This window comes from Tachyglossus aculeatus, chromosome 22 (genome assembly GCF_015852505.1).
Source record: "Tachyglossus aculeatus isolate mTacAcu1 chromosome 22, mTacAcu1.pri, whole genome shotgun sequence".
NCBI classification, from domain to species: domain Eukaryota; kingdom Metazoa; phylum Chordata; class Mammalia; order Monotremata; family Tachyglossidae; genus Tachyglossus; species Tachyglossus aculeatus.
The window spans coordinates 4,189,081-4,213,306 of record NC_052087.1 but is presented as its reverse complement, the minus strand read 5'-3'; the positions used below and the strand labels follow the sequence as shown (position 1 = coordinate 4,213,306).

Below are 24,226 nucleotides of genomic sequence, written 5' to 3'. Positions count from 1 at the left end.
GAGCCCTAATAAATGACGGGATTAACAGCTTGGCGTTATGATTCTCATAACTGTTTTACTGCTTTGTCTTATATTCTGCGGCGGGTTTACTCCCCGAGGCCCCGTTCCAGGCAGAAACAGATGAGGATTCAGAAACTCTGCTGGTTTCCCTGGCTTGGGGAAGCAGCGGGTTTGTTGGCAGGCTGGACCACCAGAGGAGAAACTGACAGAGTAGCTGAGGCCAAGGGAGACCAAAGGAAGAGCTCTCAGAAATTGAGTGACTTGCCCAAGGTCACACAGCAGATGGGTGGCGGAAATGTGATTAGAGCCCAAATCTCTCACTTCCAGCCCCTTGCTCTTTTCACCGGGCCGTGCTGCTTCCCATGTTCCTTTTTTTTAATTTTTACTGGTATTTGTTAAGCACTTACTATGTGCCAGGCACTGTTCTAAGTGTTGGGGTGGCTATGAGGTAATCAGGTAATCATGGGGCTCCTAGTTTTAAACGCCATTTCACTGATACGGTAACTGAGACACAGGGAAGTTAAATGACTTGCCCCAGGTCACACAGCAGACAAGTGGCAGAGCCAGGACTAGAACCCAGGTCCTTCTGACTCTACCCACTAGGACTTGTTGCTTCTCGTGTTCCCACAAGGAACATGTCTACCAACTCCGCTCTGTTGTACTCTCCCAAGTGCTTAGTAAGTGCTCAATAAATACCAACGATTGACTGATGGATCGGAGAAGCCACGCTGGAAGCAGAGGGAGGGGGTTTGTGAAAAAGGGGAGGGAGGGGGAGGAAAACCACTGCTCTCACCCCAATACCAAGCCGGCCCCAGTTCCCTGGTCCCCAGAGTTCTCACCACCCAGCCCTCTCTGACCCTAAGCATCCCACTGGAGGTGGAATTGGGAAGCTCCCATGCTCCAAGCCAGTTTAAGGGGCTGTTCTGAGGGGACAAGCTCATCCTCTTGACTTCCTCTGTCTCGGGAGGAGGGAAGAGTCGGGGAGTCTAGGGTGGGGACAAACGTGTGTACCAACTCTTTGTCTTGTACTCTCCCAAGCGCTTAATGTGGTGCTCTGCACCTAGTGAGAGCTCAAAAAATACCATTGATCGATTGACAAACGGGGTCCTTAGACAACAAACGCTCTGTTCCGGCAGCTTGGGACCCTCAGTGTGCCCCCAAATCGATTCTCCAGAGGCAGTTTTAAAAATCTGCAGGCTGCGTAGCAGCGGAGGAAACAAATAAATTATATTGGCTGTACTGCTGCCCACAGTAGTCATGGAAAATCCAAAACTGTGGGAAGACCGCACGTCCTTCAAAATACTGGGGCCCGTTCTTTTTTTTAATCTTCTTTTTACATGGCATTTGTTAAGTGTTTACTGTGTACCAGGCATTGTACTACGCTCTAAGCTAATCTGGTTGGACACAGTCCCTGTCCCACTTAGGGCTCACAATATTAATCCCCATTTTACAGATGAAGTCACTGAGGTACAAAGAAGCGAAGTGACTTCTCCAAGGTCACACAGCAGACAAGTGGCGGAGCCGGGATTAGAACCCAGGTCCCTCTGACTCCCAAGCCTGTGTTCTATCCTATAGGCCTCACTGCTGACCCACTGAGGGACAGTGTGATCAATGAAACTAGCCCAGGCCTTGAGCCAGACAACCTGGCTTCTATTTATTTATTTATTTTACTTGTACATATTTATTCGATTTATTTTATTTTGTTAATATGCTTTGTTTTGTTGTCTGTCTCCCCCTTCTAGACTGTAAGCCTGCTGTTGGGTAGGGACTGTCTCTATCTGTTGCCAACTTGTACTTCCCAAGCGCTTAGTACAGTGCTCTGCACACAGTAAGCACTCAATAAATACGATTGAATGAATGAATGAATGAATACCCCCACCTCTACCTGCTGTGAGATATTGGGCAAGTCACTTTGTTTCTCTGTGCCACGGCTTTCTCATCTATAAAATGGGGCTAAGATACTTAGATGCAGTGTGGTTTAGTGGATAGAGCACGGGCCTGGGTTCTAATCTCGGCTCTCCCACTTGTCTGCTGAGTGACCTTGGGCAAGTCACTTCAATTCTCTGGGCCCAAGTTACCTTGTCTGTAAAATGGGGATTAAAGCTGTGAGCCCCATGTGGGACATGGACTTTGTCTAACCTGATTAGCTTGTGTCTACCCCAGCACTTAGTATAGTGCCTGGCACATCTTAAGCACTTATCAAATATCACAGTTATTATTATTACTACAGTGCTTGGCACATAACAAGCACCTAGCCCCATGTGCCATCTGTCCTGATTATTTTGCAATGAGTACAGTGCTTGGCACATAGTTAGCACTTAGCAAATACTACAGTCATGATCATGAGGACTCCTGAATTAGTTTTCCTGCAAATGTGCAAAGATTTTGCAGTGCAGTCAGCAAAACACACTGCATTGGCAGGCCTGGGACACTGTAGCGTCAACAGAATTAGCAACTGAAACAAAGAATAAAATCATTGTTTTCCAAACGTTCTTAAAGACAGTCAATTCCTTCACACCAGGTGCTGGAGAGTGAGAAGCCTATAGCTAGAGTGGAATGATAATGGGACTGCAAAGAGATCTATGAATTCAGTTCTCATTTTCCAGTTCTTTATAAATGGCCAACAGGGAGCCATTCAGTCAATCAATCAATCAATCAATCAATCGTATTTATTGAGTGCTTACTATGTGCAGAGCACTGTACTAAGCGCTTGGGAAGTACAAATTGGCAACATATAGAGACAGTCCCTACCCAACAGTGGGCTCACAGTCTAAAAGGGGGCTCACAGTCTAAAAGGGGCTCACAGTCTAAAAGGGGCTTTTTCAATCAAGAAAAGCAGCTCAGCCTAGTGGATACAGCACAGGCCTGGGAATCAGAAGGACCTGGATTCTAATCCCGGCTCTGCCATTTGTTTGCTGTGTGACCTTGGGCAAGTTACTTCACTTCTCTGGGCCTCAGTTTCCTCATCTGTATAATGGCAATGAAGACCGTGAGCCCCTTGTGGGACGGGCAGGGATTGTCTTTACTGCTGAACTGTACTTTCTAAATGCTTAGTACAGTGCTCTGCACACAGTAAGTGCTCAGTACATACAACTGAACGAATGAATCAATGAATAAATAGCCTTGTATCTACCCCAGTGCTTAGAACAGTGACTGGCACATAGTAAGGCCTTAACAGATACCATTTAAAAAAATGGTATTTATTGAGCACTTACTACTTGTAGAGCTCTGTATTAAGTGCTTCAGTAGGTACAGTACAATGTAGTTGATAGACATGTTCCCTGCCCACAGTGAGTTTACATCTAGAGAGGTAGAGAGCTGCACGCAGTATGTGCTCAATAAATGTGATCGATCGATTGATCGACACCTAGCTGCAGGCAAAGGGAAGAAATGGACTCTGACCTTTGGACCTTCCTGTTCGGACGCTGTCCCTGCATCAGATGTTATGCTCAATACACTGCTCTGCACACCGTAGGAGCTGGGAGTCAGAGGACCTGGGTTCTAATCCCAACTCCACCATTTATCTGCTGTGTGACCTTGCGCAAGTCACTTCACTTCTCTGTCTCAGTTCCCTCATCTACAAAATGGGGATTCAATTCATGTGCTCCCTTTATTTAGAATGTGAGATCTGCATACTAATGATAATGATGATGGTATTTGTTAAGCGCTATGTGCAAAGCACTGTTCTAAGCACTGGCGGGATACAAGGTGATCAGGTTGTCCCACAGGGGGCTCCCAGTCTTAATCCCCCTTTTACAGATGAGGGAACTGAGGCCCAGAGAAGTGAAGTGACTTGCCCAAAGTCACACAGCTGACAATTGGCGGAGCTGGGATTTGAACCCCTGACCTCTGACTCCAAAGCCCGTGCTCTTTCCACTGAGCCACGCTGCTTCTCTACAGAACCTGCTTAGGTTGTACCTATCCCAGTGCTTAGTACTGTGTTTGGCACGTAGTGGGCACTTAAGAAATATCACAATTATTATTAAACCTAATCACTTTGTATCCTCCCCAGTGCTTAGAACAGTGCTTTGCACATAGTAAGTGCTTAATAAATGCCATCATCATCATCATTATTATTACTATTATTAATAAATATTGTTCCTACTACTTCCAACCCAGCTATGCTCCTGGTGGGTACTTGACTTGGTTTCTGATCCATGGCTGCGTGATGGAGCCTGGCCTCCAAGGTAGCAAGATCCCCCTCACCCCCCAGCCTCCGCCATCCCAGCCTGATCAATCAATCAATCAATCGCATTTATTGAGCGCTTACTGTGTGCAGAGCACTGTACTAAGCGCTTGATCCTCTTACCACCCCCAGCTTCCAGTCCCGGACTATCCCCTCACCAACCCGGCCTGACCCATCGCTGCCAGCCTGACCTCCCCTCCAGTCACCTCCCAGCTCCCAGCCCCGACTATCCCCCCCACCATCGAGGCCTGACCATTCCCTCCTGGACTGACCCCCTCGTCTCCTCCCCATTGCCTGACCCTCTCCCCCTCAGCCCCCCAACAACTCCAGCCCCAGACTATCCCTCGGCCATTCCAGCCTGACCATTCCTTGCCAGCCTGAGCTTCCCCTTCTCCCCGCCATCTCCCAGCCCTCCCCCAGCACTGGGGTGAAGCTGTGTTTGAGCCACTTGGTCAGAGGCGGTTGGTGTTGGCTCAGAACAGACTTCCAGATCCATCCCAATCCCCCAGGGACATCGGGAAAATGGCCACACTCTTGCATCCCCCTTCCCTGGCTGGGCCACCGACAGTTACCTTCGGGCCGCGGCTTCGGCTTTTCCAGCCCTCCATCCTGCATCAGCTCAAATGAAAATGACACGTTGAGGACCTGGAAGTGGAATTTCAGGAGATCTTTTGGTCAGTTCCTCCCTCTCGGCCCACCCACCCGCCTTCCGGGTCGGAGGAGTCCGGGCTGGTGGATGGAACCGTCGAGCCACGAGCCGGATGGGGCTACTCCCGCTCAGACGGACCGGCCGGCTACCCTTGGGGTTCAGGCCTTCTGCATCGCTAGGCCTGTCCGGGGGACAAGTTGGCCCAAGTTGGAATCCCCCTTCCGGCCGATCCTGAGCAGGATGACCATGAAAGCAGCCGCCTGGAAACCAGAGAGAAGGTCTGGATCCCTCCCCTTCATTCATTCGTGCAATTGTATTTATTGAGTGCTTACTGTGTGCAGAGCACTGTGCTAAGCACTTGGGAGAATACAGAAATAAACAGACACATTCCCTGGCCACATTGAGACCACCCCTCCTCCCACCTCAACCCTCCCCTAGGCTGGACCTCCTGACTCTACCCCCTACCAGTCCTGACCAAGACTACAGCAGCATGGCCTAGTGGGAAGAGCCCAGCCCTTGGAGTCAGAGGATCTGGGTTCTAATCCTGGCTCCACCGCTCATCATCATCAATCGTATTTATTGAGCGCTTACTGTGTGCAGAGCACTGTACTAAGCACTTGGGAAGTACAAGTTGGCAACATATAGAACGGTCCCTACCCAACAGTGGGCTCACAGGCTCATGTGCTGTGTGACCTCAGGCAAATCACTTCACTTCTCTGGGCCTCAGTTCCCTCATCTGTAAAATGGGGATTAAGACTGTGAGCCCCATTTGGGACATGGACTGTGTCCAACCTGACTAGCTTGTATCTACCCCAGTACTTACTGCATCATCTGGCCCATCATGAGGTCTTATCTCTAAATGTGTAAGCCAGTTCTTATCTCTAGACTGTGGGCAGGGAATATGCCTGTTTATTGTTGTATTGAACTCTCCCAAGCACTTAGTACAGTGCTCTGCCCACAGAAAGCACTCAAGAAATACGACTGAATGAACAAATACACATTTAAAGAAAAAAAAAAAGGAGAAGGTCTTCCAGAGCTGGTGTGAGGGCTGGAAGTGTGGATAGGTCTATCAGTTGAAGACACTCAGCGACCAGCTGCTGGACTTCTTTACTTTCAGGACGGGAAAACCTGGGTCGAGAAGCTCTATGGGGGTAAGGGTCAGCCAGATTGGGCCCAGTCCACGCCAGCTGAAGGGATGTGCACTGATTAACCCAGCCGATACCCCTCCGCTCCACCGGTGGAGAGGTGGGAGGGAGGTGAGAGAGACACTAGCACTTCCATCATCCTCTTGGGGAGTCCCATTTGGGGCTGCTCACCCCACGGCTTCCTGAGTTGGGGTGGCTGGGAAGGGGGAATAGAGGGGTAATCACAGTTTTGTTTTTCTGGCCCCCTTGTCGGCAACCAGAGTGTGGGGAAGCCAGTGGGATGCACTCCCTGCTGGGGTCAAAGGTCAAGGGGGAAGTTACCTTTTGTTCAAAACTGTCCGGGGTCAAGAAGAAGCTGTGCAGGGGCACGAAGTATCCCTCCAGCAGCCCCATGATCAGCACCAGGTACACGCCGTCGGCAAACTGGAAGGAAGGAAGGCAGGTGAGGGGGAGGGCAAGAGTGAGAGACCCTTCCTCTGGTCGGACTAAGATTGGTTCTACGTTTGGGGATCCTTGGGTGGGGTTGCCCTCCTGTCAACGCCCTCTGCATCAGGCAGAAAGTTCTCACCCTCAGCTTCAAGGCTGTCCATCACCTTGACCCCTCCTACCTCACCTCCCTTCTCTCCTTCTCCAGTCCAGCCCGCACCCTCCGCTCCTCTGCTGCTATTCTCCTCACTGGGCCTCGTTCTCGCCTGTCCCGCCGTCGACCCCCAGCCCACGTCCTCCCCCTGGCCTGGAATGCCCTCCCTCCCCACATCTGCCAAGTTAGCTCTCTTCCTCCCTTCAAGGCCCTACTGAGAGCTCACTCCTCCAGGAGGTCTTCCCAGACTGAGCCTCCTCCTTCCTTTCCCCGTCCGCCCCCTCTCCACCCCCCCGCCTTACCTCCTTCCCTTCCCCACAGCACCTGTATATATGTATATATGTTTGTATATATTTATTACTCTATTTATTTTACTTGTACATATCTATTCTATTTATTTTATTTTGTTAATATGTTTTGTTTTGTTCTCTGTCTCCCCTTTCTAGACTGTGAGCCCACTGTTGGGTAGGGACTGTCTCTATACGTTGCCAACTTGTATTTCCCAAGCGCTTAGTACAGTGCTCTGCACACAGTAAGCACTCAATAAATATGATTGAATGAATGAATGAATGGGGGACAGAAGCCCCCCTGCCCCAAACCAGTCAGGAACCTGCTCCCACCTGCCCACCTGCCTCTTTCCTCACCCCAGGACAACGTCTCTACTGGGAGAGTGGGGGAAGTTGATGAAGCATTGATGAGGAGTGTCGTGGATTGGCTCCGGGGGCCAGCGGATTGCCACCCCTAAGGGGTGGGGAAGGGTGGATGTGGGCAAATGCATGAGGGCAGCATGCCTTGGGCGGTGCCACCTTCTGCTCTGAGCCTGCTCCATCAAGGGGACCAGAGGAATATTAGCCATCTTGAGCGTCCTATGAGCCTCTACTCTTCTTGTGCAGCTCGGACCTGTAGCTTCCATAGGAGGCTGCTCCTCCAACTTCCTGCATCCCCCAGAGGATGTGCTGGCCAGGAAACAGCTCAACCTGTCGGGGTTAACACTTGGAATCCCACTCAACAACGGTGAGCATGGATGCGGCACCTGACAATCACCAGGACAAGACACATGGAAAGTTTCGGTCAGGGGTCAGAGGGTCAGGAGGGTGGAGGGGCAGCTGAGGAGAGTGGTGGAGGAGGAGATGCTCCTTAATTCTTTTACTGTTTCGTTCCCTCTCAGCCAGAGTGAAGCTGAGTCGTATAAGATCTGCAGCTTCTGTTGGTAAGGTATAGAGTTCCCTTTTTGTGTCAATTTAGAACCAAGGGCTTGGGACTATTGTCCTGGGGCTGAGCCTGGACACGAGTCCTGACCCAGATGAAGCTGTGCTAAGTACTCGAGGAATACCATTCATGGTGATAAATTTGGATCCCTTCCCAAAATGCCACTCTCCTATCCCAGAAGCCTCTCCTCACTCCCTCAGGTGGGAAGACTGATGGAAATGGTTCACTCGCCACTTAACACGCCTGAGGAAAGATCACTCATTTTAGAAACTCAGCATCTGGCAAAGATTTCCCCAACCCTCGCTGGGTTCCTTAAGCACGGCGTCGGATCCTGGTGACGTTTCCTGGGAAGCCTGGACACTTAATTTCCTGGGAAAATTAATGGACAGTACTTCTGGGTTTGAAAGAGAAAGCTTACTTCAAAGCTCTCGTTTACCTCCTACCCGGTTCCCCTTCTCAACAGCGGAATTAATAATCAAGTTGAAGTCCCTTTGGCTGGATTCATAATGTTCTCCAGACGGTTGTCTGGGCAGAAAAAGAACCAGAAGCAGTGTGGTCTAGTGGATAGAGCACAGGCCCGGGAGTCAGAAGGACCTGGGTTCTAATCCAGGCTCTGCTACTTGTCTGCTGTGTGACCTTGGGCATGTCACTTCACTGCTCTGGGCCTCAGTTACCTCATCTGTAAAATGGGGATTAAGACAGTCAGCCCCACTTGGGACAGGGGCTGTGTCCACCCTGATTAGCTCTTATCTACCCCAGCACTTAGAACAGGGCTTGACACATAGTGCTTAGGAAATACCATTATTATTATTCTTCTCAGTACCTCATCTGTAAAATAGAGATCAAGACTGTTAGCTCCTGAGGGGACATGGTTTGTGTCCAACCAGATTAGTTTGTCTCTACCCCAGCACTTAATACAGTACCTGGCACAGAGTGTGTGTTTAACAAATACATTAAAAACAAACAAACTGGGAATCTTGTATCTGCCCCAGTGCTTAGACCGGTGTTGGGCACGTTGTAAGCGCTTACCAAATGTCACCATAATTATTATTATGTTGGATCTACCCCAGAGATTAGGACAAAGTAAGCGTTAGCAAACATCACCGTAATTCTTATTCGAGCTGCAAATAAGGTAAAGCTTAGCTCTCGCCTTCCCCATCCCCGCAGGATGCGACCAAGCAGCTTGTGACCTACCTGAGTCTCTAGCTCGGTAACTTCCAGATTCAGTTTGTTCAGGTGCTTGTTCACGAAAGTGATGAGTGTCTGAAACAGAAGATTCAACAACAATGCTTTCAGACCCCTTTCTACAGAAGGGCATGGCAACAGAAGCTTTAAGCGCTAAGCACAGTGCTCTGCAGGCAGTAACTGCTCAGTAGTAATCGTTCCTCTAGACTGTAAGCTCCTTGTGGGCAGGGAATGTGTCTGTTGTACTGTTATACTGTACTCTCCCAAGTGCTTGGTACAGTGGTCTGCCCATATTTAGCGCCCAATTAATACATGGTTTGATAGATAAATACCACTGAGTGATCAAAACCACTGATTTTGATTCTGTGACGGAGAAGACGCCACCAGCTAGCTTTTTCAGAGCCAAGGATTGCTTTTTTTAGGAGTACTCCCTTTTCCTGAAAGCAAGCTGAGAAGCTCATGTCAAAGGAGAAGCAGCATGGCCTAGTAGACAGAGCACAGGCCTTGGAGTCAGAAGGACCTGGGTTCTAATCCCAGCTCTGTCGCTTGTCTGCTGGGAGACCGTGGGCAAGTTATTTCACTTCTCTGGGCCTCCGTTCCCTCATCTGTAAAATGGGGATGAAGACTGTGAGCCCCGCGAGGGACATGGACTGTGTCCAAACTGATTAGCTTGTATCTACCCCAGAGATTAGTACAGTGCCTGTCACACAACAATAATAATAATGATGATAATAACAATAATAATGATGATGATGGTATTTGTTAAGCGCTTACTATATGTCATGCATTGTTCTAAGTGCTGGGGGAGATATGAGGTTATCGGGTTGTCCCAGGTGGGGCTCACAGTCTTAATTCCCATTTTTACAGATGAGGTAACTGAGGCACAGAGAAGTGAAGTGATTTGCCCAAAGTCACACAGCTGAGAAGTGGCAGAGCTGGGATTAGAACCCACAACCTCTGACTCCCAAGCCCATGCTCTTTCCACTAAGCTATGCCCTTAACAAGGACCATTAAAAAAAAAGTTTATCAATTGTCTGGATCGTTTGATAATAATAATAATAATAATGGCATTTATTAAGTGCTTACTATGTGCAAAGCACTGTTCTAAGCTCTGGGGAGGTTACAAGGTGATCAGGTTGTCCCACGGGGGGCTCACAGTCTTAATCCCTGTTTTACAGATGAGGTAACTGAGGCACAGAGAAGTGAAGTGACTTGCCCAAAGTCACACAGCCGACCATTGGTGGAGCTGGGATTTGAACCCATGACCTCTGACTCCAAAGCCCAGGCTCTTTTCCACTGAGCCATGCTGGGTGGAGACATCCAGTCCAGATCATATCAATCAATCAATCGTATTTATCGAGCGCTTACTGCGTGCAGAGCACTGTACTAAGCGCTTGGGAAGTACAAGTTGTTAACATATAGAGACAGTCCCTACCCAACAGTGGGCTCACAGTCTAAAAGGGGGAGACAGAGAACAAGCGCTTCCTAGGTGCCAAGCACTGTTCAATCGTATTTATTGAGGGCTTACTGTGTGCAGGACACTGGACTAAATGCTTGGGAGAGTACAATACAACAGAACTGGTAGACACGTTCTCTGTCCACAGTGAGCTTACAGTCTAGAGGGGGAGGCAGACATTCTGGACAAGTCACCCCGCTCCTCAAAAAACTCCAGTGGTTGCGCATCTACCTCCGTATCAAACAAAAACTCCTCTCCATTGGCTTTAAGGCAGTCCAACACCTTGTCCTCTCCTACCTCACCTCACTTCTCTCCTTCTACACCCCAGCCTGCATACCTTACTCCTCCAGTGCTAACCCTCTCCCTATGCCTCCATCTCGCCTGTCTTGCTGAAGACCCCTAGCCCTTGTCCCGCCTCTGGCCAGGAATGCCCTCCCTCCTCAGCTCCTACAGACAATTGAAGGCCCATCTCCTCCAAGAGGCCTTCCCAGACTAAGCCCCACTTTTCCTCATCTCCCATTCCCTTCTATGTCTCCATGACTTGCTCTCTTTCGCTCTTTCCCACCCTTATGTACCTATCTGCAATTTCATTTCTTTGTATTGATGTCTGTCTCCCCCATGTTAGACGGTGAGTTCGTTTGGGGCAGGAATGTCACTGTTTATTGTTGTGTCGTACTTTCCCAAGCACTTAGTACAGTGCTCCGCACGCTAAGCACTCAATATATACAATTGACTGACTAATATAAATAAATAAATTACGGATGTGTACATATGTGCTATGAGATGAATTATCTGGTTTGATTACAGCTGAGCAGGGGGTTTGGTCTAGTAAACTCCCCATAATCAATGAATCAGTAGTATTTATTGAGTGATTACTGTGTATGGAACACTCTACTAAGCTGTTGGGAGAGAATAGGAGCGTTAGCAGGCGCGGTGCCTGCCGCTAGAATCCCAACAGGTGCTTCCTCCAGGAAGCTACGCCCTCACCCTCTCAGCCCAATTTGCCATTCCCGAGCAAAATCAGACTGTAAACTTGCTGCAGGCAGGGAATAGGACTAGGATATTGTCCTCTCCCAAGTGCTTAGTGCAACGCACAGCCCGCAGTAAGCACTCAATGATTATGATCGATTGACTGAATTTGCCATTGTGAATTCTATACTTCTACAGTAAAAACGAGATTAGGTCTGCAGTGCCTCAGATTATCTATGTTTTTTTCAAATTACCTACATTACTCCCATTTTTCACATCAGGCGAGAGCAGCATTAGAAGTTTTCCCAGGGTGGGTTTTTCATAGCATTTTGATAACACTTCAAATAGCATTTCAAACTCTGTGGCCCCTTCAGGCTAACTGAATGAATGTGCCCCATTTAACCTGTTTTCCGCCCCAATTTAGGACAAAAAATAACTACCCACCTTCTTCACCACGTTAAGCTTATCCGGAGCGTGGTCAAATAGGGTGTCAAAAGCATCCCGTTCTGAAAAACACAGGAATATATTTTTGGCAACCGGCAACAGACCCCCCGACCGCCTGGCCCCAGGGAGGAAGATGACTTGGCTAAATCCAGTGCACTGTGGGTACATCTGTGGGGGGAACGTGTTTTCTCCTCAGACCCGATCCAGTCAGTGCAAAAGTATCGAAGGAAATTTTGCAGCCACGTGAAAAGGGACACACCCAGCACTGATTCCTCAAGCTACATCCTTGTCTGAGTCTGTTTGGCCCAGTCTTCACCTTCCCCAGCTGTGGAAGGGGTACATGCCACGGGTAATGGGTGTGGGGGCTTGACCATCTGTTAAGCAGTGAGTCAAAGACTCTCCCCTCCCAGGACTTTGACCCAAACAAGGGGAAAGCCCCTGGCCTGTCTCTAGCTTTTAAGAGGGTGAGGTGGTGTCTGAGAAAAATATGGTCCAGCCTCTCTTCTGAGCCACCTCTGCCCCCATCCCTCTCCGAAGGTCTTCCAAGCCCAGTTCCTATCACCGTCTACTCTTGTGGGATGACTGGAATGTTTGACTGAAATCGAACGTGCTTTACAGACAGTTTTAATGTCCGAAAGGACGTAATGTGTGAAATGTGGGGTGAAGCTGGATTCATGCGCCCTGTTGTCCAGAAAGACTACAAAGGAAGCCATGCCGGACAGAACTGGCTGGAAAAAATAACTTGCTCCCAGGCTTCCAGTTATCAGCCAGCCCCAGAGAGGTCTACAGCACAAAAGGGTTTTAGCGGGGACTAAAGGAAACGATGAAAATCAATTGAAACTTACCATGCCTTCCTGATAATGCTCTAAAATAAAAGGAAAAAGATAAAGATGTGACTCTCAGTCTCTTTTGCTGTCTTTTGTTTTACAAAACTCATACTCCATTTATTTATTCGTTTAATTATGAATTTATCCATCTTCCCAGATCAATCCATCAACCCATCAGCTGTATTTATTGGGGGCCTACTATGTCCATTCGTTGAAGAGCCAGTGACTTTTAGACTGTGAGCCCACTGTTGGGTAGGGACTGTCTCTATATGTTGCCAATTTGTACTTCCCAAGCTCTTAGTACAGTGCTCTGCACATTGTAAGCGCTCAATAAATACGATTGATTGATTGATTGATTGATTGATTGATTGATTGTAACAGGTGTTTGGGAGAGCCCAAGAGAAACAAGAAACATATTACCTGCCCTGAAAGAATATTGCTTTTCCTCCTGTACCCACTGGAAGTTAACAGTTTACATAATAAATAATTGCAGTGTTAAGCATTTTCTATGTGCCAAGCGCTGAACTAAGCGCTTGGGGTTGATAAAAGATAATCAAATTGGACGCAGTCTCCAGTCCAGGTAAACTGCACAGTCTAGCAGAGAGGGAGAAAAGGCATTTTAGCCCCATTTTCCAGAAGAGGTCACTGAGGTTCAGAACGGTCCCACATCAGACAAGTGGCACAGCCGCTGCTCGATTCTGCCCACAGTAAGCTCTGGACCCAGGAGACCCTCGGTATAACAATCAGCACAGGGTAGGCACTCAGTAAAAACGCTTGATGGTTTGTTCTGAACTCTTCTCGTTGTGCTGGGAAACCCTGGACCTTCTGGGATAGGGGCTGAGCTTTCTTTCTTTTTTCCCTTTTTTTCCCTCTCTCTCCTATTCATTCATATTCTTATTTTCTCTCTCTCTGTCTCTCTCTCCTCCCCACCCCTGCCCCCACAAATGGGGCTCACAGGAAAGTAACTGAGCCAGAATGAGGCCGCAGGGGGCTGCCCGTTGTCTTGGAGAAAAGTACCTGGGTTCTAATCCCAGCTCTGCCGCATGTCTGCTGCGTGACCTTGGGCAAATGACGTAACTTCTCTGGGCCTCAGTTACCTCATCTGTAAAATGGGGGATATGAGTGTGAGCCCCATGTGGGAGAGGGACTGTGTCCAACCTCATTAACTTGTATCTACCCCAGCACTTAGAACAACGCTTGACATATAGTAAATGCTTAACAACTACCATAATTATTATTATTACTATTGTTATTATTAATAATAATAAAATCAAGAATGTGGCGATGGCTGGAGTGGGCTAGGTAGGGCTCCGAGGCCGGGGTGACCAAGGGCATCTCAGAAGCCAGGTCCAGGGGCCCCAGATGGACAGCAGCTGGCAAACATGGACTCCTCTCCTTTTGCTGGGCCTCCCGCACCACCCAACTCCTCCCTTCCTGGAAGTCATCTGCTTCTGGGGGGCACTGAGGCAGCCAAGCTGGGGTGACCCCACCGCCCACTCCTTCAGGATGGATGGCAGGGTCTGGTGGGCCTTTTCTATCTCATCTGCGGCAGCCCCTAAAAGTCCACCTGAAAGAAGCCGTAGTCCCTACCTGACTTTTACACAATAATGCCCCAGATGGGCAGGCCACTGTTTCATTTTTTTCTTTCTTATGATATTTGTTAAGTGTTTACTACGTGCCAGACACCGTACTAAGCGCTGGGGTAGATACCAGCTAATCAGGTTGGACACAGTCCCAGTCCCACAGGGGGTTCACAGCCTTAACTCCCATTTTACAAGTGAGGTAACTAAGGCACAGATAAATTAAGTGACCCGCCCGAGGTCACATAGCAGACAAGTGGTGGAGCCGGAATTAGAACCCAGGTCCTTCTGACTCCCAGGCATGGGCTCTATCCATTAGGCCACGCTGCTCCTCTGGTACCTGGTTTTGGTACCAGTCTACCCTGCCCAGAAATACCTCACCTTTTTTTTCCCCTGGCTTGTACTTGAAGAACAGTAGGAGGAACTCCAGGGTGGCTACCACAACAACTCTTTGGCAACTACTTTGGGCTCCCAAGGGAGGGACTGACTGTGGGGTGTCTTTCCCAGCTCCTGGCAGGCCCTGTTATTGTCATTATGGTATTTACTAAGTGCTTACTATGTGTCAAGCACTGTTCTAAGCACTGGGTAGATTTAAGATAATCAGGTTGGACGCAGTTGCTATCCCACATGGGGTGCCCAGTCTTAATCCCCATTCTCCAGATGAGGTCACTGAATCCCAGAGAAGTGAAGTGACTCACCCTAGGTCACACAGCAGGCAAGTGGATTAGAATCCAGGACCTTTTGACTCCCGGGCCGGTATACTCTCTGCACTAGGCCGTGCTGCTTCTCAAGACCCCCAGTGTCCCCCGCCTCACGGCACAGGGTAGGCACCCAATTCCCCATCCTCCGTCACAGGCCGGAGAGGACTTTGGGAAAAATTGGCCTTTCTGTGGTGGATCCCTTCCTTTTCCCCACCAACCCCGAACCTGAGGAGCCGAGAGGGGCGTGGACCGAAGGCAGGGAATGGCTAAACTGCCCCCGTCAGCTGCGGCTTAATCCCTTTCATAACCCCAATAAATGAAAACTAAATATCAGCAAATGGCTGGATTTCGCAAGGCCATCTGGGTTCCATTACAGTTCCGCTGGCAGCCAGGACTGGCCCCGGAGCTGTTGACATACTCTGTGTTCCCGGTTATTTCCTCTTGGATCTGACGAGACTGGAGGATCCCTTCCCGTTTCTGGAATGGGAAAAGAAGAGTGATTTCTTTTTCATTTCTTTGTATCTACCTGAGTGCTTAGAACAGTGCTTGACACATAGTAAGCGCTTCACAAATACCATCGTTATTATTATTAAATGCTCCTGACATTTCTAGACTGTGAGCCCGCTGTTGGGTAGGGATTGTCTCTATCAGCTGCTGAGCTGTACTTCCCCAAGTGCTTAGTACAGTGCTCTGCACAAAGTGTTCAATAAATATGATTGAATGAATGAATGAACTGGGAGGTTTACTGCTGCCTCTGCCCATCAGCTGTGAGAAGAAGCCAGCTTTATCAATCGGTCAATCAATCATAGTTATTGAGTGCTAAATGTGTGCAGAGCACTGTAATAAGTACTTGGGAGAGTACAATATAACAGAATTGGTAGGTACGCTCCCTGCCCACAACGAGTTTACAGTCTACAGTGGGAGACAGACAATCAATTAGTCAGTCGATGGTATTTATTGAATGCTTACTATGTGCAGGGCACTGCGCTAATATGTACATAAGTGCTGTGTGGCTGAGGGAGGGGTGAATGAAGGGGACAAATCAAAATGTGTGGGTGATGCAGAAGGGAGTGTACCTGTTTATTGTTATATTGTACTGTCCAAAGTGCTTAGCATAGTGCTCTGCACACTGACTGGCAGACTGAGTGGGAGAAAAGGAAATGAGGGTCTAGTTGGGAAAGGCCTCTTGAAGGAGGTGAAACTTCAATAAGGCATTGAGGCTTTCAGAGATTTCCATGATTACCCAGGCAGAGGGGATTGAGTGGGTAGATAATAACAATAATGATTACGTTATTTGTTAAGTGCTTACTAGGTGTCAAGCACTGTTCTAAATGCTGGGGAGAAGAAACAGGATGATCAGGTCAGACACAGACCCTAGCCCACACAGGGCTCACAGTTTCGGGGGAGGGAGGATGGTAATGAACCCCCATTTTATAGAGGAGGTAACTGAGGTACAAGAGAAATTGAGCAACTTGCCCTAGGTCACAGCAGGCACATGGCAAAGTTGGGATTAGGAACAGGATGACATGACATTCCACTTAATACCTAAGTCATCTCTTAAGCACTTACTTTGTGCCAAACTCTGTATACTAAACACTGGGGTAGCACTGGACTAAGCGCTGTGCACTCTGGAGGCCTCCTGGATGGGAGGGTCACTACTCCATTGACCCCAACAGCAGCAGGGCAGGAGGGTCGTTACTGACTGCACTGACTGAACCCTAAGTGTTTCGCTTCCTTCTAGATCTGGCTCATGAGTTGGGGGCAGGGGGCATCAAGAAGCAGCGAGTCCTAGGGACTAAGAGTTAGAGGGACCCGGGTTCTAATTAAGGCTCTGCCACTTGTCTGCTGTGTGACTTGAGAAAATCGCTTCCCTTACCTGTGCCTCGGTTACCTCAACTGTAAAATGGAGACTCAATACACGTCGTCCCTCCTCCTGAAAATTGTGAGCCCCACGTGGGACAGGGACTGTGTCTAATCTCAGTCTGCCAAGGTCACACAGCAGACAAGTGGTGGAGCTGGGATTAAAACTCAGATCCTCTGACTCTCAGCTCTGTGCTCTTTCCACTAGGCTTCATTGTTTCTCAATTATGGTAGTTGTTAAGCATTTACCATGTGCCAAGCACTGTACCAGACCCTGGGGTAGAAACAAGATAATTGGGTCAGACACAGCCCCGTTCTACATGACTCACTGTCTTAGTGGGAGGGAGATTTGCTCCCTTTTTCACCCCTCCCTCAGCCCCACAATACTTATGTCCATATCTGTAATTTATTTATTTACATTAATGTCTGTTTCCCCTCTAGACTGTAAGTTCATCATGGGCAGGGAACGTGTCTACCATCAATATTGAACTCTCCCAAGGGTTCAGAACGGTGCTCTGTACCCGGTAAGTGCTCAATAAATTCAACTGATTGATAGATTGATTGATTGATTGAGAACAAGTATTTAATCCCCATTTTATAGATGAGGAAAGTGAGGCACAGGGAAGTTAAGGGACATTATGTCAAAACTCAGAAAAGTAAGGCCCTTCTAGGGCCCAGGTAACCCAGAACAGATAATAATAATAATAATAATAATAATAATAATAATAATAATGGTATTTGTTAAGCGCTTACTAGTGTGAAGCACTGTTCTAAGCACTGGGGAGGTTACAAGGTGATGAGGTTGTCCCACGGGGGGCCCACAGTTTTAATCCCCATTTTACAGATGAGGTAACTGAGGCCCAGAGAAGTTAAGTGACTTGCCCAAAGTCACACAGCTGACAGTTGGCAGAGCTGGGATTTGAACCCACGACCTCTGACTCCAAAGCCCAGGCTCTTTCCATTGAGCCACGCTGCTTCTCATGTGAACTTGCTGGCTGTTCTCAAAAACTTCTTTGTATTTCTGAAAATCACCTTGGCTAAAAATGTTATTTTTATGGTATTGGATATGCATTTACTAACCTCCAGGCACTGTACAGAGGACAGCGGTAGATACAAGGCAATCAGGTTGGACACATTCCCTGCTCATAATGAGCTAAACACACCCACCACCACCGCCGCCGCCACCACCCCCAACCCATCCCCCCATCAGCCTCTTGCACTTAGCCTCCCTCCCACCCACCCTTCAACCCCAGGTTCCGGAGCTTGTATTGGCCATCACCCCCCACCCCCCGGCCACATCAGGATACCCGCTGTCTCCTCACCTGGACCACAACCACCTGGATGGACACGTGGTCCGGGAGTCGGATGGGGGCCCGGAAATATTGGGACAGAGCCACCAGGAGGTGCAGGATAGCGACGAGGCTCTTGGCGTGGACGGCTGAAATGAGACAATAACCTCGGTTACGATGGGCTCCCCTGACTGTGCCCTCCCCCTGCACCATCCCCTGACCCTTGACCGGCCCCCAGTGTTCACCCCAACTCACCGGGGGATCCCCATCCCATCAGCTCACAGGAGAAGCAGAGACCCTCCCCTTCAACTGTTTCTATGAGAAGCAGCGTGGCCTAATGGATAGAGCACGGGCCTGGATTTTAACCCTGGCTCCACCATTTGACCGTTGCACGACCTTCGGCAAGTCACTTTTCTTCTCTGGGCCTCAGTTCCCTCATCTGGAAAATGGGGATTGAGACTGTGAGCCCCATGTGGGACAGGGACTGCGACCAAACCGATTTGCTTGTATCCACCCCTGCACTTAGTAAAGTGCCTGGCATATAGTAAGCACTTAACAAATACCACAATTGTGATTCTACTGTCTGCAGCAGCATCCAGCTGTGTCACTTCACTTCCAACCCAAGGCATCGCTCCCTGGCCTGTGCCCGTGCTCACCACCCTCCTGGGAAAGGATGAGCACAGTTTGATGGGGAAATTCAGGATAACCCCTTGGAGATTTAATGTGTGTCACCGCTCCATCAGTCAATCCTATTTATTGAGCGCTTTCTGTGTGCAGACTGTACTAAGCCCTTGGGAGAGTAGAATACAACAGAGTTGGTAGACATGGACCCTGCCCACAACGAGCTTCCAAATCCAGAGGATTCCCAGGCTGAAGCTCCTTATCTTGCGGGTAGTCCAGGCTTCTCAGATTGGGCTGCCCTGAAGCATTGAGGTTCACCTTTTACAGCTTTTTGTTTGTTTGTTTTAAATGGAATTTGTTAAGTGCTTTCTACATTCCAGGCACTATACTAACCCCTAGGGTAGATACAAGCTCATCTGGTTGGACACAGTCCATGACCCAAATGGGGCTCACAGACTTAATCTCCATTTTACAGATGAGGCAAGTGAGGTGCAGAGAAACGGTCAAAATACTTTTTTTTTTAATGGTATTGTTAAGTGCTTACTATGTGCCAGACACTGCACTGAGCACTGAGGTAGATGAAAGGTAATCAGGTTGGGCACGGACCCTGTCTCACATGGGGATTCACAGTCTTAATCCCCATTTTACCAATGAAGTAACTGAGGCACAAAACCTCTTAGATGACCATATCTGAGGGATAGCTTGGAAAATGCAGCCTGGTTGGAGATCCTCTGTTCTATAATGACTAACTATACCCCTGTTTTCCTGGCCATGTTGCAACACCAAGCCCCTGGGTGTCGAGGAACTGGGCAAGAGAGTGGGGATGGCTCAGCCCAAACCATCACCACTACTGCAGAAAAAACACAAGCACGGGCCCTCAGGGGTAGCTGTACTTCAGGACATCTCCATGTGGATGTCTGCCCGCCACTTAAAACTCAACATGTCCAAGACTGAACTCCTTGTCTTCCCTCCCAAACCCTGCCCTCTCCCTGACTTTCCCATCACTGTTGACGGCACAACCGTCCTTCCCATCTCACAAGCCCGCAACCTTGGTGTCATCCTCAACTCCGCTGTCTCATTCACCCCTCACATCCAAGCCGTCACCAAAACCTGCCGGTCTCGGCTCCGCAACATTGCCAAGATCTGCCCTTTCCTCTCCGTCCAAACCGCTACCCTGCTCGTTCAAGCTCTCATTCTATCCTGTCTGGACTACTGCATCAGCCTCCTCTCTGATCTTCCATCCTCGTGTCTCTCCCCACTTCAATCCATACTTCATGCCGCTGCCCAGATTGTCTTTGTCCAGAAACGCTCTGGGCATGTTACTCCCCTCCTCAAAAATCTCCAGTGGCTACCAATCAATCTGCAAATCAGGCAGAAACTCCTCACCCTTGGCTTCAAGGCTGTCCATCACCTGGCCCCCTCCTACCTCACCTCCCTTCTCTCCTTCTCCAGCCCAGCCCGTACCCTCCGCTCCTCTGCCGCTAATCTCCTCACCGTGCCTCGTTCTGGCCTGTCCCGCCATCGACCCCTGGCCCATGTCCTCCCCCGGGCCTGGAATGCCCTCCCTCCCAACATCTGCCAAGCTAGCTCTCTTCCTCCCTTCAAGGCCTTACTGAGAGCTCACCTCCTCCAGGAGGCCTTTCCAGACTGAGCCCCCTCCTTCCTCTCCCCCTCATCCCCTTCTCCATCCCCGCTGTCTTACCTTCTTCCCTTCCCCACAGCACCTGTATATATGTTTGTACATATTTGTTACTCTATTTATTTATTTATTTTACTTGTACATATCCATTCTATTTATTTTATTTTGTTAATATGTTTGGTTTTGTTCTCTGTCTCCCCCTTCTAGACTGTGAGCCCACTGTTGGGTAGGGACTGTCTCTATATGTTGCCAACTTGTACTTCCCAAGCGCTTAGTACAGTGCTCTGCACACAGTAAGCACTCAATAAATATGATTGATTGATTGCCTTCAAGGACAGAGTGTGCCAATGGGCAGGAGAGTCTCTCCCTCTCAAAGATGTCCACACTGACAGAAAACCTGTCCCCAGTTGGGTCGAGGTTTTCAAACCAAAGAATAATTCAACACTATTAGCGGGGAGAGTTGCGATCCCTAACCAAGAGGATGGCCAGCTCACGGCTCCTCCCAGCTTCCCAGTACACCTGGAGGAGACAGAATTCCAGGCCGGATGAGCGATGGAGCTGGGACCCAAGAAGTCCTTACTCAAGGTCTGGTGACTTTCCTCCTAAAACAGGCCTCTTCCTCCAAATGGAGGTGGTCTAGTGGAAAGAGCATGGGCTTGGGAGTCAGAAGACCTGGGTTCAAATCCCAGCTCTGCCAAATTCTTACTGTGTGACCTTGGGCTAATCGCTTCACTTCTCTGAGCCTCAGTTCCCTCATTTGTAAAATGTGGATTCAATCCTACTCACTCCTACTTAGACTCGAACGTAAGTAGACCCGTACTTAGCTCCCAAAGTGTCCCGTCAAGACCACAGTATGACTTTTCCCTACCCTGTCCGCACGATGTTTTGTCGCATCTGAAAGGTTTGTTTTCAACTGGACAGACTTTATGTGGGTCATAGATGGTGTACAACCCAACTCACTTGGATCTATCCCAGCACTTAGACTGTGTGTTTGATGCTTAGTAGGGCCTTAACAAATAACATAATTATCCCCAGCAAGGTGGCAAACCTGGAGAAGGGGGCAGGATTCGAGAGGAGAAGACTGACAGACATGGACCCGTCCTCTGCCTCTGGCCTGGAATGCCCTCCCTCTTCATATCCGACAGGCAATTACTCTCCCCATCATCAAAGCCTTATTGAAGGAGCCCCTCCTCCAAGAGGCCTTCCCTGACTAAACCCTCAAAGAGAAGCAGCATGGCTCAGTGGAAAGAGCACGGGCTTTGGAGTCAGAGGTCATGGGTTTAAATCCCAGCTCTGCCAATTGCCAGCTGAGTGACTTTGGGCAAGTCACTTGACTTCTCTGTGCCTCAGTTACCTCATCTGTAAAATGGGGATTAAGACTATGAGCCCCCTGTGGGACAAACTGATCAGCTTGTAACCTCCCCAGTGCTTAGAACAGTGCTTTGCACATAGTAAGTGCTTAATAAATGCCATCATGATTATTTCCTCTTCTTCCACTCACCCTGCGTCACCTTGATTTGCTCCCTTGATTCCCTCCTCCTCAGCCCCACAACACTTAAATCCATATCCCTAATTTATTCATTTATATGAATGTCTGTCTCCCCATCTAGACTGGAAGCTCATTGTGGACAGAGATTGTGTCTGTCAATTCTGTTGTAGTATACTCGCCCTAGCACTTAGTACAGTGATCTGCATATAGTAAGCACTCAATAAATGACTGACCGATCGAATGACTGATGGATAATGACATCGAGTAATCAAGGTCCAGCAGCTAGATCTGGACTCCTCTGCTGCACCAGGGCTCTAACCCCTCCTTCCTTCTCGTCTTCCTCAAGCAGCAGTTTGTTGGGAAGCCCATCTCCCAAGGTGTTCCCATCCCATCCCCTTCAAGTATCCCGGGGCTGAAGAAGGCAGAGGCCGGGTCAATTGCTCTAGATGCTATTGGTTAATGATTGTTCTATTAAGTGCTTACTATGTGTCTGGTACTGTACTAAGCGCTGGGGTAGGTACAAGCTAATCAGGTTGGACAAAGTCCTTGTACCACACGGGGCTCATGGTCTTCATCCCATTTTACAGATGAGGTAACAGGTCCAGAGACTAATAATAATAATAATAGTAATAATAATAATGGCATTTGTTAAGTGCTTACTATATGACAAGCACTGTTCTAAGCGCTGGGGGGGATACAAGGTAATCAGGTTGCCCCACATGGGGCTCACAGTCGTAATCCCTATTTTACAGATGAGGTAACTGAGGCATAGAGAAGTGAAGTGACTTGCCCAAGGTCACACTACAGACAGGTGGTGGAGTCGGGATTAGACCCCATGTTCTTTTGACTCCTGGGTCCATGTTCTAACCACTAGGCAATGCTGCCTTTCAATTCCACCTACAGTAATAATAATAGTGGTATTAATCAAGCATTTACTACGTGCCAGGCACTGTACTAAGCACTGGGGTAGATACAAAATAATTGGGCTGGACACAGTCTCTGCCCCACATAGGTCTCCCAGGCTTAATCCCCATCTTTGAGATGAGGGAACTGAGGCAGAGAGCAATGAAGTTACTTATCCAAGGTCACAAAGCAGGCAACTGGCAGAGCCGGAATTAGAACCCAGGTCCTCCTTACTCCCAGTCCTGTGTTCTATCCAAGGATCATACACACTCGGGGCAAGCAAGCACCCCAGCTGGCGTATTTCAGATTCCTGGCTGGATTGGGGGCAAGACCCTCTACCAAAGCCAGGGTTTGGAACTTCGGACCCAGATACTAGAATCTCAGCTTCAGCACTGCACAAACTCTGTGCTCTCTCCCACTATTTCACCTTACTTACCTATCCCTGCCCGCCCCCCACCCCCGGCTCTTAACATGATATTTGTTAAGGTCTTGCTATGCATCAAACACTGTTCCAAGCACTGGGGTAGGTACGTTAATTAGGTCAGACAGTTCCTCTTCTACGTGGGGCTCACAGTCTAAGTAGGAGGGAGAACAGCTGTTTAATTCCCATTTTACAGTTCAGGAAACTGAGGCACAGAGAAGTGACCCGCCCAAGGTCCCACCACAAGAAATTGGCAGAGCTGGGATTAGAAACCAGGTCCTTTAATAATAACAATGATGATGGCATTTGTTAAGCCCTTACTATGTGCCAAGCACTGTTCTAAGCGCTGGAGGGGGGAATACAAGGTAATCAGGTTGTCCCACATGGGGCTCACAGTCTTAATCCCCATTTTACAGATGAGGTAACGGAGGCCCAGAGAAGTTAAGTGACTTGCCCAAAGTCACACAGCAGGCAAGTGGTGGAGTCGGGATTAGAACCCATGACTCCTGACTCCCAAGCCCTTGCTCTTTCCACTGAGCCTTTAGACTGTAGGGTGGTTGTGGGCAGGGAATGTGTCTGTTTCTTCTTATACTGTACTCTCCCAAGCACTTGTAGAGTGCTCTGCATGCAGTAAGCGCTCAATAAATATGATTAACTGACTGACTCTGACTCCCAGGCCTGCGGTCTTCCCACCCTGCCACGCTGCTTCTCTTTCGATTAAAGTGTTATTTATGAAAGTGAGCCTCGGCCACGGTTCGGTGCTTTTTGTCAGAAGATTGGGCCCCAGTTGTCCATGCTAAAGTTCGGCCACATGGCCTGGATGAGTAAATCCCACATGGAACAGCTCTCCCGGGAAGATCGACGGCTGAACGAGGCGGGTGGGACCGAAGGGAGTGGAATGGCGGGAGGAAAGCCCCCAACTCTTGATGCTTGTTTACTTGTTTTGATGTCAGTCTCTCCCCTTCTAGACTGTAAGCCCGGTGTGGGCAGGGACTGTCTCTCCATATTGCTGAAGTGTACTTTCCAAGCGCTTAGTACAGTGCTGTGCACACAGCAAGTACTCAGTAAATACG

The 24,226-nt window shown here is 48.9% G+C and overlaps 1 protein-coding gene across 1 annotated transcript in view; it reads right to left on the bottom strand.

Annotated features, from left to right (window-relative positions):
- Nucleotides 1-24,226, bottom strand: part of PARVA (parvin alpha) — a 114,072-nt gene that overhangs the window by 3,992 nt on the left and 85,854 nt on the right. Inside the window, exons 6-12 of the mRNA XM_038764708.1 lie at nt 18,114-18,229; nt 15,350-15,408; nt 12,669-12,688; nt 11,824-11,885; nt 8,964-9,032; nt 6,302-6,403; nt 4,759-4,831 (exon numbers count right to left, since the gene is read on the bottom strand). Of these exons, the coding sequence (XP_038620636.1) occupies nt 4,759-4,831; nt 6,302-6,403; nt 8,964-9,032; nt 11,824-11,885; nt 12,669-12,688; nt 15,350-15,408; nt 18,114-18,229 (501 nt within the window). The remainder of the gene's footprint in view (nt 1-4,758; nt 4,832-6,301; nt 6,404-8,963; nt 9,033-11,823; nt 11,886-12,668; nt 12,689-15,349; nt 15,409-18,113; nt 18,230-24,226) is intronic.